The sequence below is a fragment of the Oreochromis aureus genome, linkage group 23 (assembly GCF_013358895.1).
Source record: "Oreochromis aureus strain Israel breed Guangdong linkage group 23, ZZ_aureus, whole genome shotgun sequence".
NCBI lineage: Eukaryota > Metazoa > Chordata > Actinopteri > Cichliformes > Cichlidae > Oreochromis > Oreochromis aureus.
In genome coordinates this window covers 25,159,412-25,175,397 of record NC_052963.1, presented here as the reverse complement: position 1 = coordinate 25,175,397, position 15,986 = coordinate 25,159,412, and the positions used below count along the sequence as shown (strand labels likewise).

At 41.1% G+C, this 15,986-nt stretch overlaps 2 protein-coding genes across 4 annotated transcripts in view; one reads left to right on the top strand and one right to left on the bottom strand.

Annotated features, from left to right (window-relative positions):
- The first annotated feature begins 2,115 nt into the window (after positions 1-2,115).
- gbx2 (gastrulation brain homeobox 2) lies at positions 2,116-5,993 on the top strand. Its single transcript, XM_031740086.2, has 2 exons — positions 2,116-3,077; positions 4,484-5,993. Exons 1-2 carry the CDS (start codon positions 2,558-2,560, stop codon positions 5,023-5,025), a joined length of 1,062 nt encoding a protein of 353 aa, XP_031595946.1. The 5' UTR covers positions 2,116-2,557; the 3' UTR covers positions 5,026-5,993.
- Positions 5,994-9,019: 3,026 nt separating this feature from the next.
- The window catches only part of agap1 (ArfGAP with GTPase domain, ankyrin repeat and PH domain 1), a 170,219-nt gene continuing 163,252 nt past the window's right edge, over positions 9,020-15,986 (bottom strand). For all 3 annotated transcript variants that reach the window (XM_031740092.2, XM_039606865.1, XM_039606866.1), the window contains 2 exons: positions 14,862-15,117; positions 9,020-14,769 (listed from right to left, as the gene is read on the bottom strand). In XM_031740092.2, the coding sequence (XP_031595952.1) occupies positions 14,560-14,769; positions 14,862-15,117 (466 nt within the window). In that variant the 3' untranslated portion in view covers positions 9,020-14,559. The remainder of the gene's footprint in view (positions 14,770-14,861; positions 15,118-15,986) is intronic.

The window sequence follows — 15,986 nt, the reverse complement described above, 5'->3', positions numbered from 1 at the left end:
AACAATGATACAGAAATGTCTCTGTTTGCATGGACGTTTGTTTCCAACACATGTAATATAATAATATCATAGCTATAATTTTAAGTACTTGCACTTAAAACTTGTATATACAGCATTTCTTTTATCACTTTGCTGAAACTATACAAATAGATGGAAAATGTGTATGAATATAAGTCCTGTTTGTGGGAGGTGCTTCCACCTGGTGAATCATGAAAAGCTGCTCATTTTAAAAATTAATAAATAAAGTTTAATTGAGCTTTTGTCAGTTATTTTTCAGAGTTGTGTTTATACAAAGTATTTAATCTTTTTTAAAAAGACCACAATAATATAAGGACAAATGTACAACTTAGAGCAGTTATCATTTATACAGGTCTTATTCATATGAGTGCTGAGAGTGCTACTTAACTCATACTGGGTCACTCACAGCACCACCTACGTGAGCCATGTTCCCACAGCTATGGCCTGAATAAATGAAACAAAATTAGTAGTAGTAGTGCGTGAGTGACATGAGTGATGAGGGTTACTCAGACCATGGCTCAGATTGGTGACATGAGTGGGCGGGTAGTGGGGTGTGGGGGAAATAGTGTTTGTTAACAGTCTGAATGGTCCAGGGGAAGAAGCTGTTTGTGATGAGAGGAGAAGAAAGAAAATTAGTTTCTGCCAACACTCATTTAAAGGAGCACAGCATCAAAAATCGCAGTTAGTTGGATTTAAGATTTATATTCTGTTATTTTTTACTTTACTAAGTGGTGGTCTTCCACAAAGCTCCATATACGACTCTATTTTTGTTTGTTTTTTAAATTGTACAGCTTTCTATGTGGGGGCTTTCTGTGTGAATTAAGGTAAATGTCAGTTTATATGCAGATGATACTCTGATTTATTGAAACGTGTGCAAACATGCAGGATTGTAATTTAAATCATCATCATCTGCATATAACTTGATATTCACCTAATCACCAAGTGGGAACATGCACAATTAAAAACAATTTGTATTCTATGGTTTAACTTTTAAATGAGCTGGTGTTTAAAAAATGGTTCATCCTTATCAGGGGGCTTATGTATATCTTTATTTGCAGAACTGATAATTTAATTAAAAAGATGTGGACCTAATAGTTATTCAGTTTTCCTCAATTTTGAATGCATCCGAAACTCTTTGGGATTATTAGCACTACACTGTATGATCCATTTTATGAATACAATGCATCACGTTAAGCTTATTTAGTCTTGAATATATGTACTGCAAATGATGAAAGTTTATGACCTCTTAAAAGATATAATAAAAAATATTTTAGTCCTAAATATTCTTTCAGTGTGCTGTTCTGCATTAAACCTGGTGATAAGGTGCTGGAGCATTACAGTGTGATATGACAACAAGACAAACAGACAAACCTCTGTATCATAGTGTCTGGATTTAGGTGCTGAAACAGCAAGACAAGACTGCCGCCATCGGGTGAAACTACAAATTACAAAATGAATTCTTAGCACACTTTACAGAAAACCTTTCTTTATGCCAGCAGTCTGATCTGACCCTCCACAGAAAAAAAGGAAATTTTCCGCCATCTAATGTTTAAAAACGAACATATATGATTTGGTTATGAAAGGATGGATGTCATCACAGATGTAGGTGAATGTCAGCCATCAAAGAGGCTTTGAACTCTCAGCCAGAGAAGCCTGCTGTCCAGCCTTCAAGGAGGAACATGAAGCAGCTACAACACTCTGATGAATGTCCAAGAAAAAAAATGAATTGAACTAAAGCATCTTTCCTCTGTGTCTACAAAAAGGCTCTAAACATCACTGTGCACATAAATCCTGCAGCTCAGGAGCTCCGATTATTGGCCGGATCACTATTATCTGGTGATTTATGCGGATTTTTAAATGATCTGTATCTGTAGCTTATTATTTACAATGATGTGTTTTCTCGGGCCTAAATGGCCCGAGGTTCCACTCTGTGTAATTGCCATTCATCCAGAATACCAAAGCCGCCCTGTCACGTCATCTCAGCCAGCCAATCAGCGCGTAGAGCGCGGGGAGTGGGGCGGAGCCCTCTCGGAGAAGGCAGCGCAATTAAACGGAGGGGAGCGCAATTTAAATCCAAAACACTGCTGGACGCGCGCCGAGTGGGTGAAAAAACACACACGCTTACAGACACATACATCGAGGACACACACAAACCCACACCGTGTCAGCGGATGAGTGAGGGAGAAGAGCCCGCTGCTGTGACACCGGGTCCGGTCAAGTTGAAGTGGAGTGGCGCGGGACCCTGAGGTGCGCACTGTGAGTCAGTGCGAGGAGCGGAAACACGCACAGTGGATTCTCTCGTTTTCTTTTTTGATTTTTGTGTGGAAACTAAAATCAGGAGGAAGAAGTGTTTCTCTCTCCCCTCGGCTCCTCTTAGGGACTCTCTCTCCTCCGCCGCACTGATGGGATGCTCTTCTCTGCTGGGATTATCGCTCCTCTGAGCCTCTGTGGGCTTTCCTCACAACGGCGGTGACCCCCGCGGCTCCTCCGCCCGCAGCGACTCCTCTCCGGTCTCCTCCGAGCTCCAGCGGTCGTTCATATGAGCGCAGCGTTCAGTCCGTCCTTCATGGTGATGCAGCGGCCACTCGGAAGCACCACCGCCTTCAGCATCGACTCTCTGATCGGGGGGCCTCCTCAGCCCAGCCCGGGACACTTCGTCTACACCGGGTACCCGATGTTCATGCCATACCGGTCGGTGGTGCTCCAGCCGCCCCCACCGCCACCCCCGGGCCTCCAACAGGCGCTCCCCACCGGACATCACCCGCACCCCCAGATCCCGAGCCTGCAGAGCGGCTTCTGTTCCAGCCTGACGCAGGGCCTGACGCAGGGCATGGCGCTCACCTCCACCCTCATGGCCTCGCTCCCCGGCGGCTTCTCCCCATCCCAGCAGCACCAGGAGGCAGCCAGGAAGTTCGGATCTCAGGCACTGCATGCGGTCTTCGACAAAGCTCAGGAGCTGCGGCTGGACGCGGAGGACGGAAAGAGCTTCCTGCAGGGGAAGGAGTCTGCGGCGCTGCCGGCTTTCCACGACACGGACACGCCGGTACAGGCATCCACAGGTAGGCGGGTTTCTCATCCCGTTTCCCGCTGAAGAATTCATCATTTTATCTGATTTCAGTGAAGGAAAACAATCCTAATTTTAAAGACTTTAGTTCGTTTGATGAGATGCTATGATGAGAAATAAATGAAGCTGAAACGCAAGAATATTTCCTCATTGTTTACAGAGTTTCACGTGTTTAAACAAAAACCGTCCAGGTTTGATCTGTATTATTGTAGCAAGAAATTAACTAAAAAAAATATATATATATTTTTCTGCTTCTTAACGAGGATTTTCAAAAAGAAACTGGGAGATTTAAATCTGATTTTCTTCAGTGATTTTAAACGTTTTTATTTGCGTTTTCAAAATAAATTATTCGGGAATTATTCGCAGGCCCAGCGCACATTTTTAATTTCTGCAAATCAACATTTTAAAGCCTTAAAAGTAATGATAATAATAATAACAACAATAATTAATTAATTAAAAAAAAAACTTCACAATTCTTATAAAAGTAGGATCCATGTGGGTAATCTTGAATAATTATTGAAATTATTCTGATTGATTTCTGTCTTCGCCGATAAATCATCCTGATTTGAATGTTTACTGACAGGGGAGGAAAAAAATCCTGCGCCACCGCTTTTATTGCTTCCTCATATAAAACAAACACATTTGTTCCCTCTCGGGTCCCTTATTTGTGATGTTCTCTGACACCTTAGAGTGTCACGCTGAGAGGGAGGCGCAGGGGGAAAGGCCGCGCGGAGACGCTCCGTGCGTAATTACGCGTGAAAATAAAAAAATCCCCGCAGAGCGCGTTCGTTGGAGCCGCACTCACCTCATGATGGATACTGACACGAGACACGACAACTGCACCCCTAACCCCACCACGCACATACCTCCACCCCCATCCAGCCACCGCCCTCCTCACCCCTTCAGCTCCCACACGTCACAGTTTCGCCTTAAAAATGTAAATCTAACCTCATATTTAATTATTCTAAAAGCACCTCCTCCTAACATATCTCTCACAGAACTTTTCTTCTTAACATATTTAGAAAAATATAAAAGTTTTTGGCTTTTGCATGTTAATCGATTTCCCTCCAAACACGCGGAGCATTTAAAGAAATCTTAAATGCGCATTTTTGCTCATTTCTTACATTTAATAGCTGTAAATTAAACTTTGCGATGAATAAGAAGTGCAGATTGTGAGAGAAAATTATTTTATTGGGTCGCTTAATTCATTATACAGAATAAAATAATCTGAAATTTTTTTTAAAGGAAAAAAATGTGAAATTAGAGGGGAAAACGGAAGAAGCACGTTTAAATATTTTTGGTGACTTTTTGTCACTTTTGTTTCTGCCTTAAACTAATAAAGTTCGTTGGTTTTGTCCTGGTCTCACTGGTGATGCTGTGTGTCCCTCCTCTTCCTCACAGTCAGAGCACACAGCAAAGAAGACTCCAAGGAGGAGGAGTGCGGCCGGAAGGACGAGAGCTTCTCCATGGACAGCGACCTGGACTATAGCTCGGACGACAACCTCACCTCCATGTGCCACAAAGAGGACGGAGACGGAGGAGGGGGAGGTCTGGATGAAGGTCCGCACCTGCACGGGCCCCCCGGCGGCTCCGGGACGGGAGGAGGAGGTGCGGGGGGCGGAGGCGGCGGGAAGAACCGGCGGAGGAGGACGGCGTTCACCAGCGAGCAGCTGCTGGAGCTGGAGAAGGAGTTCCACTGCAAGAAGTACCTGTCCCTCACCGAGCGCTCCCAGATCGCGCATGCGCTCAAACTGAGCGAAGTGCAGGTGAAGATCTGGTTTCAGAACCGGCGCGCGAAGTGGAAACGCGTGAAGGCTGGAAACGTGAACAACAAGTCCGGGGAGCCGTCCCGGAACCCCAAAATAGTGGTGCCCATCCCCGTGCACGTGAGCCGCTTCGCAATAAGGAGTCAGCACCAGCAGATGGAGCAGGCCAGACCGTAGAAGAAGAAGCGGGAGGACCGAGGCCGAACTGAGAGGCCGCGAGCCGCGTTTAAGGGGGGAGGTGTTGTTTTATTGTGAAAATACCGGATTCAAGATTTTCAAAAATCGCAGAACTCATTAAAAAAAGGAAAAAAAGAAAAGAAAGAAACGTGAATGAGTTTAATGTGATGGGTTTATTATTTTTATAGTTTCTATTTTAACAGATTTCTTTCATCGAAGCTTAGAGAAAAGAAAAAATATCAAATGAAGTGAATAAAACTGATCTGAAAATGTGACAAATTCAAACATAAAGGAGGATAATTCAAAATAATCACGTGAATATTTTTCATGAAGTAAAATCTGTAAAAATCTTCTCACTGCAGCGCTTTTACCTTTGGGATATCTTTGCGATAATAATTATCTTTTTTATTACATTTCATTTGATTTTTATAAAATAATTTTACATCATTGAAGTGAGAAATCAGGAAAAATAAAAAGTTAAATCTGAAAATAATTATTATTCATCACTGTTTAAAGAGGTGCGATATTTTTTTTTCTTCTTTTTTTTCAAACTGCGGCACCGATTCAAGAAAATTCCGCTTTTTCTGAACGGAGTTGGTTTGATCATAAAACACTGAGGACATCTCCACAAAGTAGGAACCCGACTGACTGCAGAGGCTGACTCCGGACTTCTTCTTCTCTGCAGGAAGTTAAAAATAAATAAACAAAAGCACACCTGAAAAACAAAAGAAGAGACAGAGAGAAAATTGCGGCAGGAGGAGGAAGACTCAGACTGACGGGTTGTTTCGGCAACATGTTGATCAACCCACACCCCCTCCCCTCCTACCCACACATGTACATACTTCCGGGACCAAGCAGATGAGTCGTGTGTTTCTGTTTGTTTGGACTGAATGAAGCTGCTAATTTATTTACACAAAACTTGTGACGAGAAACAAAAAAAAAAAGATGAATTAAAGTGTGAATTAAAAGATGACCAGATGTTGAACAGCTGCAGTGTCTCCATTCATGCCCGGGAATCATCTTCATCTTCCTGCCACTTTAGTTAAACTAAATAAATAAATAACACGGACATTTTTTTTTTACCAACATCATCAATGACAGCAAGGCCGGAAGTTTGTATTTTTTACAAAATAAATGTCTGGATTATTATTATTATTTATTCTGAAGGCCTTAAAACTGATTTCAGACATGAAGGAAACGCAACAAAGCTGAAATGAGTCAGAAAAACTAGGATAAAGATTTATTTATTTATAATTAGCTTTAAACTGCAGTTTGAGTGCACTTTAAATTTTAATTGTTAAAAAATGAAAACAGTATTACAATGTCGTTAAACTTGTGTGTTTATGTTTTCAGCCTGTTGCGCGGACTGAATTGCGCGTTCTCATAGCTGATTAACAAAGTTTCAGGCAAACGGGAGCGCGCCATGGCGTCTCCACCGAGAGCACAGGTGGTCACGTGGGTTTCCATCATGTTCATTTTATTCCGGGAAACAAATTTTTGTTATCCTAAAACATCAGCGGCTAAACAAAAAAAAAGAGGAGAAATTCACCTGAACGTGACGTCATCCCACCAGCAGCACGTGCCTGCGTGGCGGCGATGGTGGCTGGGGTGGGGGTCGGCATGAGGCCTCACGTCCTCGCCTGGTCTCAGAAACTGCGTCCTGACTGGCTGTGAAGTTTACCTTAAACAAAATTAAATCCTCAGAGTGAAACTCAGGAGTCAGTTTGGATGTAGATGCACCTGTGCGCACTGACGCATGCGCTGTTTAGGCCTATTATCACATTAAAAAAATAATCTCCATATCTATAAACATGATCTGAGAAGGGGAATATTTTAAGGGTGGCTTGAAGAAGAGGAAACATGTGGATACAGATGTCCGTGATGTTTTTTGATGTTGAAGCCTTTTCAGTTATATTTTATTGATAAAATGAAAATTTATTGCACATTTCAGACTCTTAATGAAGAAAATAACAAGTGTTCTTCGGGTTGTTTTCACTTGTGAAATTACAGTAATTTAACGTTTACTTAGTCTGTTTTTATACAGAAATGCGGGAAATTTCAAGGGGCATTTACGACACTTTTACTCCTCAAAATACTGGCACCGTCACACTCTTTACCAGAAAAAATGTTCTCATGTGCAGCAGCCTAAATCAAATCCATCATCTCACCCACAATTAGCAATTTAGCAAAATCTAAATGAATGACTGCATCTTTAAATCTAGTTTCTTTCTGCTCTAACGTTAGCTTTCCGCTTAAATTCTACAGTTTCTACATGGACCCTGGTTATAAGCGAGGAGGTAAAGGCTCTGTCTTCACTCGTTGCTGAATTGTGTAGATTGTCGTGACGTCAGAGCTGTGGATGAGGAATTCTGATTTAATGTGACTCTAAGTGTCAATAAAAACCAGATGTGAGCTCAGAGTAACGCGACAGAAACCTAAATCCGGACTGGACCCTGCACAGTGTGAACAGTCAGCGCTGCCTGCGACTCTAATGACTTTTTTTCTTTTTTGCAAATTGTAATCAACTCGAGCCGTCGCAGGCGACTGATAAATGAGACCCGGGGGGATCGGCCTCAGCCCAGCTACCCCCGCCTCCCTGAATTAACACCAACTCGCCCGGCTGCAGCTCAGCTCCTGCTGATTAATCCTGACGTCAAAGAGGCCAAAACGCATCTTCTCCTTCTTCTTCTTCTGTGATGGTCACCACAGGGAGATCCCTGAGCCTCCTGTCACCTCTCTGTTGTCCACAGCCACGACAATAAAATTAAACGATTCCCAGAAGCCCTTGGAAAAGCTGACAGATTCTCTCATTAAAAACTCCCACTGAAAAAATCCCCAATTTTAGATTTTCTTTTTCAATAAAAACTCTTTTTAGGACTTAAAAAAACAACCCCATTCCTTCTCTCATGTTAGATTTCCATCCCACAATAACCGAAAACAAATAAGTGAGTTTCTAATAATGACAAAACAACAAATATATAGATTTCTAAATCTTTAACACTCTGGAAAATGTTTACTTTAGCTTTTCGAAGTTAAAACTTTTAACATGATTGAGTCTCTCTTTACAAACTCCAGTTAAAAAAATCACTAATTTTAAATTTGAATCATTCAAAAATTGTCAGGTTTTTGTAGAATAATAAATAAATTTCGTGTTTCAACAATGCTTGACTTTTGAGTAAAAATAAACAAAAAGAGACTTTGCTTGAGTGTCACCTGCTGATGAAGATCCTGTAACAATGGACGAAAGTTGCTAAAAAGTCTATTAGGTACATATCCAACAACTGAAAAATTTCTGCCTTAGTGGTGAGAAGTAAAGCCTCATTTTGGTGTAAATCTAACACTGCATTCTGACCCTTCCATCTAAATGTCACAGCAGAAACTGAGGCTCATCAGACCAGGTAACATTTATTGTTATCTTCTATTGTCAAGTTGGAACTGTGAGCCGCTGTGGTCTTCTGCTGCTTCTACATGTTGTGTGGTCAGTGATGTCTTCTACATACTGTGGTTGCAATGAGTGGTTATTTTAGTTGCTGTTGCCTTCAAAGAAGTCTGGCCATTCTCCTCTAACCTGGGAAAAGATATTTTCTCCCAAAGAACCACCGCTCACTAGACATTTTCTCTCTTTTGGCCCATTCTCTGCAAACCTCAGAGATGGTTGTGGGGCAAAATCTCTTTAGATTAGCAGTTTATGAAATACTCAGACCAAGAAAAATTCTTAAACTTTGACTTGTTTCATCATTTTAATGATTTGTGAGCTAACCAGAACTAATGAACTTTGTAAAGTACCACATCAGAGTGGTTTATGTGGTTTTATGTATACTTTTACATTGTGGTAATGCTCGTTCTCCACTTCCTACACCACAAAGAGAGAAAACTAACATCAACCAAAGTAAAATTCCCACAGGTGTGACCAGGAAATGAAAACAGAATATGAAATACATGCCTAAATATCGAAGACATCCACTTCAAAAACACTGACCACGCACACACACACTTCAGGTTATAATAAGAAGCATTATTCTTGTCTTTATTGAAAAGAGACACATTACAGTAGAAGACTCTGTATTAGGTAGAATTTTCATACAACAGTACTGTACATCAAACAAAAATTCAATAACAATAATAACAACAACATCAACAACAATAATAATAATTATTAGATTAACAGTGACAATAAGAACAATAATGTGTCTGGATGATAAATCAGAACAACAATAATAAAAAGTGGATGGAGAAAATTATACAAAAATGTAGGTTTAAGGGGGCCGAGTCTTCCTCGAGGGGTGCATTTATAAATAATGTAGTGGACAGCCCAGTTGGGTGGGGTTAAGGAGGCTACATGAGGTAACACAACTAGACATTGACCATATTATTTCTTCGTTCTGTTGATGTCTATGTACAAGTGTCGGTGGTGGCGAGAGCAGTGCAGACATATTAACGTAGTTACCATAACATAATTTATCTACACGCAGGCGGCTTCAGCCGAAAGATCCTAGCTAGGAAACATATTGCGCCATGCTACTGGCCACTGAGCTAACTGACCGCTAGCTGGAGCTTCACAGCATGTTTTAGCTTCAAAATATACACAAAAACAGATATTTTCCATGTTTTCTCCTCAATTATGAGACTAAGAAAATGTGAACGCGAACAACAGAAACATCTGTGAAGAGTCAAGTCTTCATATTCAAGGAGATACAGCACCCCATATGCTCTGCTAGCAGAGTTTAGCTAGCTGCTCTTCACACCATGTTTCTATTATCCACATATTGTTTTCATGTTCTGCTAAGCTTCTAATGGAAAGCAAATGACTACTTATATTGTTTACTTGGAAGCTGGGAAAATCTTTTTTAAAACAATGTTTGTCACAGTTTGCGTTTTTATGGTGGGAAGTTTAGCTTATGCCCCTCTTCCCCTCACTTAGCTTAGTTCAGTTAACATATCTACAGCTTATGAGTCTCGATGTTTTGTTTCTCTATCCCTATTTCACTATTTATTTCATTAATATTTAGAAGGGGAAATGCACTGTTAACCTAAAACAATGCTGTCTTGCTCACTGCTAGGTGTTAGCTTAGGTGACAGATGACTCGGCAATTTTTCGATTTTAGCTTTGAGTCTCAAACCTGAATGAGCATAAATCTGCAGCAAAGTGACAACTAATGTTCACCTCCTCTCTATTAGCTATCACCAGCTAACTGATCTCTAGTTGCATTAACAAGCGCTTGTAAACGGAAACTCTAGCGCAATGCTCTTGTTAGTTTGTTTACTACTATCTACAGTTAGCATTGTTATTAATTACACTTAAAATTTTTCTGCTCACACGATTTTAAAATAAAATAAATACAATTTTATTCTGAAGGAAACAACCTGAAGCCGCCACCGCTTAGAAAAAGCCAATGTCAGTTAATGACAGAACATAAAGGAAGATGGTAGAAAGAGTTGTGTTTAAGATAGATGAAGTAAATCAGTAAATTAGTGCATTTCTGTCATAAATAAATGGACGTCTTTTTTCCCTGTCCTGTTTCTGGACAGCTGTGGGATGGGACAGATATGAAAACAAACTAAAATCATCCAATAAAAATAATAGTTTAACTCTTGGTTTGTCATTTAGAGGAAATAAAACGGCATCTTGAAGATGACTGGTAAGGAAAATGGAGCGTGACACGTATAGCAACAACAAAAATTAGGAACATCAAGGCAGGCGTGCAAAAACAAAAAAGGCAAAAGGAGGACAAATGTGTTCATGTTGATAGAAAAACATTTGTTTCTTGCTTTTTGATCCTTCTTCCATTTCTACAGTGTGTTTTTGTGTTTTCATGTGAATATTAAAGCAATGTTAGTATACAAAGTTAGGATGTGAGTGTGAAGATTTTTATGAATATTGCTTGGATACACAGTCGGGTTGAGAGCTGCTACTCAACCGCTGCAGCAACATTTACATTAGAGGGCGAAACAGGAGAAAGTTGAAGATCCGAGCTGAGGAGCAGCATACTGTCTGAATCATCACATAAATGTTGAGTTTGGGATACTAGTTCCCCAACTATCTTCATCTGAAGGCCTTCATTATACACATTTCAACAACCAACGGAAAAATCGATATCGCCAAGATTAAGAAAGGGGTTTTTAAAACACCTGAAATTAACCTGCAACCCTATCATTAAATCCAAATGGACCTTTGTGCCAGTGGTTCCCAACATTTCTAGCTCATGCTGATTTTAAAATATAAGGGCTAGTATGAAGTAAACTTCATCTTGTCTAAGAGTTAATGGCCATGCAGACCTATTGGACAAATGTAATCACATGCGTAAACATTCAGGGTAGTCTTAATGTATGCCGTCCACTGTCCAGTTTGTCTTTGTCCATGTGTTTGTATCAGAGTCTTTAAAATATTCTCATTATCAATGAAGTGTCAAGTGGTAAAGGGTTGGGAAATGTGGAATTTTATACTGAAGATTAACTTTTTTGAATGTTCTTTCATAAGTGTAGGTAATGATATTTTCCTTTTAGCTCTATGACAGTTCATTTTTTCCATGCATGATAGTAAGACTCTTTAGGGCTTGGCCATGACTTTCTCATATCGTTGGATCTGGTCTACATTGAAACTTGGCCTCAGTTTTGATCCAAAGATTCTCTACATTTAGACTCAGTCTTGAAATATAACCCCATGTGGTAAAAATATTGCCCTAAATTTAGCATTAGTAGACCTTAAATTTAAACTCTAAATTGTAGACTAAAATCTGACTAAATTTATACTCGGCTTCAGCTTTACCCTGTTTGGTCTTTTTCTGGAACAAAATTCAACCTGCTTTAGACTTAAGCTAGAGTTTACCAGATTTCATCTTTCCCAGTCTTGGTAAACTTTTTGAGCCCATTAGAGAAATGTAAAGATTTGGTTAATACTGTGAACCCAATTTGATTATGACTAGAATACTTATAAACTATAGTCTTGTGTCCAGACTCTATGTTGATCACATGTTGCCCAATTTAATCATATTTGGTAACAGTCTAAGCTCAAAGGTCAACGATCAAGCCTTTAAACTTGATCTTGAGTTTAATTTATCCACATTTTGACTGCATTATGACTCAAACCTTGGTGGTAGTGCTGACCACCACATTTACACTTGGTCTTGAGTCAAATGTATTCAAGTTTAGTGAGTATTATGTACCAAAACTTCACCAGATGTAGACTTTTTCTAAGCTCATTAAATAATCAGATTTGAGCCTGACTCAAACTCAACCACATCTAGTGCTATTGTGGCCCCAAATGCCCCCAAATGTAAACTCAACACTTTTATACTGTGTCTTAACTTAATTTTTTACCACATTTGTTAAAGTCAGGGTAGACCTAAATTTGAGAAGATGTAGACTTTTTATAAGCTTCCCTTTGGGTTTGTTCTTGCTCATTAACAAAGCAACTTGGATCTGTATTTTCTGATTTCCTTTGCTGTAAACCATCCGTTGACCCTTTAGTCTGTAAAGATTCTCATGTTGGGAACCACAGGTTTAGACACCTGCAAAGGTTTTCCTTCCTTCCGGAATGGTTAAGCACAGAGCCAAAACCATACTACAACACATTAGAATAAACCACTTCCACCCTGCAACCTCACATACTCTAAGTACTTCCTGTGTTCTCTAATTTACATGATGCTTCGAATGAAAGAGAGAAAGCGACAGAGAAAGAGAGGAGGATTATTTACAACAAAGACGTTTTCAGACCAGAGAAGAAGAAAAAGAAGCCCTTCTTAGTGATTCGCTGAGCAGATCAGGGAGACTGCCTGATTGGACGGGATAGATAAAAAAGTGGCGGTGATGGCAGGGACCACCAACCGTCTCCCCATCACTGTGTCTGGACAGATAGCAAACATTAAAAAAAGAAAAAAGAAAAATAGAAACACCTGAAGACAATAATTTCCCTTTTTTGCTCCGACAGCTGCTTCTGTATCTTGTCCACTTTTTTTACATTAATAAAATTAACTTCAGGGACAGAGTTCAGATTAAATGCTTTTTCATCAGGATGTAAACCAGGTTTGGGTTTAAGATGCTTACAGTTCACTCAGTTCAGACGATAAAACCTTTAGCATAAGAAAAGGTTTGAAATCCTACATATAGATGCTCATCAGCAGGTTAATTCCAAGCTGAGCCAGGATCTGGATGGCAAACCAAATTTACAAACCAAATTTATAAACCTTGTGCCACAAACTATCGGCAACATACAGCAAAATGTTCAACCGCTCGATCGACCAGTTTGCTCTTATGGTGATTAATGGATAAAGCAACGAACATGTTTCAAAAAGTGCAACTTTTACGTTGAAGCCGAATGGTCCCCATTTCCAGCTTTTTGTCGCACCCTTTGCTGTTTTACTATCGCTTGGCAAGTAGTTGGTCAGTGTTTGCAGACAAGGAGAGTCTTCCAAGCAATTGCAAGAAGGTTTTCAGTACAGCACTGTACACCTCTTTGCAACCACCTAGTGACTGCCAGCAACCTCTAGCGACCAGTTGCTAACCAGTGACCAGTGGCTGCCAGAGGGCCACCAATCAATCTCTTGGTTAGCTGCCTTAGGCATCCAACCAATTAAGTGAAGCCAGCAACTTTGAGCAACTTGAGTGTTGACAAAAATCTGAATGTAGTCTGAACTAAGTGAAGTGAAAACAGGTTGTTTCATCTAAAGAACTCGCTGGGAAAAAAGACAATGAGCGCTGACGATCGACAGTCCCCAGTCCCTGAGCCTGGCAAGAGCTTCTGTACACTTAATGACTTTATACACCCGATAGCTTAAAAAATGGAAAAACAAAAACCCTTCCCCTGTTAGCATTTTTAACCATTGGTCCAGCAATGCACATCGAGATACAATATACACAGTCGAGAAAAATGCCTTAAATTAAAGTAGAAAAAGTGTCTAGGACATGCGATCTATCACACTTATGTTTTACCTCTAAGCTGATATTTTTTTTTAACATCAAGATTTTTTTCACATTAAAAAAAAAGAACAAAAATGTGTAAAGCCAGTTGGTTTGCAGAAAATTTAAAAAATGACAGCTGAAAGGAGGTGAAGAGGTCGTAAAGAGTCCTCAAGAGATTTGCAATGAAGATTATGTTGATGGGTGGCTGCCTCAAAGAAGATACGAAGACTTCAGTTTCCTTCTTGTTGATTTGATCTCACAGTTTCAGGTTGTGGACAGAAGATGATATGCTTTGAGTTCACTTTGTTGTTGAGTCTGAGCGGGAACTGGCCTTTGTAGTGTGAAATCTGAGGCTGTGCGATGAGGTACAATATAACTCATTGACCTGCACAAGTCGTGTGACCATTTCCCAAAATGCTTTGATTATCATGGGCTATGTTTCCCAGCATGCTTTAGACTTCTTCTCCCAAACAGACGCCTGGCCGCAGCGTAACCACTGACCTGTGATCAGTTTACTGGTGGTTGTCAGGTGAAGTGGGCAAAGCTAAAGTAGTGGTTCCCAAAATAAAACGCTCAGGATACTCCCAAATCGGAGTTTGTTTATTTTTCTCAGAGTCATCGCAGGAAACTGTCTGGTCATATGAGCGCGGCACTGCCAGCGCTGCTGCAGCTGTTGTTGCGATTGGTGTTGCGCCGCGAAAGGTTGGGTGTGGCCATTAGGGGGTTGCGTTCATCTGGGCAGCCATACTGAGCCAGTGTGTCCACACACTCCTGACAGCTGGCCTGGCGAGCATATGCCATTGCACTGTTGCCGTGGGCGTCCCTTGCCATCAGGTCGACGCCGTACTGCAGAAAGAATCAGAGAGAGGGATAGTGATCAATCATCTCCTGTCATTAAAGCCCAGAATTACTGGAATACCAGCACTGTTTTTTCTTACCCAGATAAGGAGCTGCGTGATGACCACGTTGCCCTTGTGGCTGGCCAGGTGCAACGCGTTGCGTCCATCTCCTTCTCCGCAGGTCTCGTTGACCTGCTGTCGGGACCCGTGAGCAAGCAGGAGGACGACGGCGCGTAGATCCTCCTCAGCGGTTGCCCTCAGCAGCTGCTGGCCCAGCGGGAGATCAGTGCAGGGCAGCGACGCCAGAAAGAGACGCTGCTCGTACTTTGCCCGGATCCAGCGCTCACGCTCCTCCCTGATGGTGAAAACAGAAACAGACACCTTTAAGGACTGACAGCTATCTAATGGCTGTAGCATGAAGTGTCATATTGCTGCCCGAAACGAAGCTGTAAACAGACTTTTTTGCTTTTGATTTGGACGTAAATTTAGCTTTAATACAACAACTAAACAAGCGTTTTTTGCCCCTAAATGATCCTTAAACCCTCCTTCGAGTGTAAAATAAGACACAGCGAGAGGCAGAGGGACAGACGTGGTAAAAGGCCAAGGGATGTGGATGCATTGTCCGCCAATCGAGTATTATTAACTGCTGATCTGTCTAATCCACAGCTCTGATCGCTCTAATCTCTGCTCTAATCCCTCCGTGTAAACAGCAGCTCATTCAGCCTGCTGGGATTAGTCCAGAGAGAGGACAGAGAGCAGGGAGTGTGGGGGGGCAGAACGGCCCTGGGGGAAGAGATATTGAGCTGTCCCCCCTCCTCCCTTGCCCCTCTACTCTATTCTCATCCAGTAACAACACATCCTTCAGGGGATGAGATGGGAGGTTGCAGGAAATGGAGAAAGAGTAGAGGTTAAAAACTCTTCCTACTGCCTCACTCACTTTTTACTGGCACCCAAATAATCGTTCATCTAAATTTGGTTTGACTGTTGTTTAGATTCGATTGGATTCATTTTGATTATTGTTTGTTAGGTAGTTTTTGATATCAACAGTGAACTGAACCATAACCATAGTAACATAGTGAAGCCTCGACTTTCTGTTGTTTGGTTTGGGTTTGCACGCTCATCGACTACCAACTTATAACTGAGAAGTCTTTAGTCAGCAAGGCAAAGGACTGATGTGAATGCCAGCATGAGTGAAGGATGTTGCTGATTGATAGATGATGGGGC

Bases quoted from the DNA above. Each gene is read 5' to 3' on its own strand.
- gbx2 (XM_031740086.2), top strand. From the start codon at position 2,558: ATGAGCGCAGCGTTCAGTCCGTCCTTCATGGTGATGCAGCGGCCACTC. The intron at 3,078-4,483 runs GTAGGCGGGTTT...TCTTCCTCACAG, and splicing joins GCCGGTACAGGCATCCACAG to TCAGAGCACACAGCAAAGAA.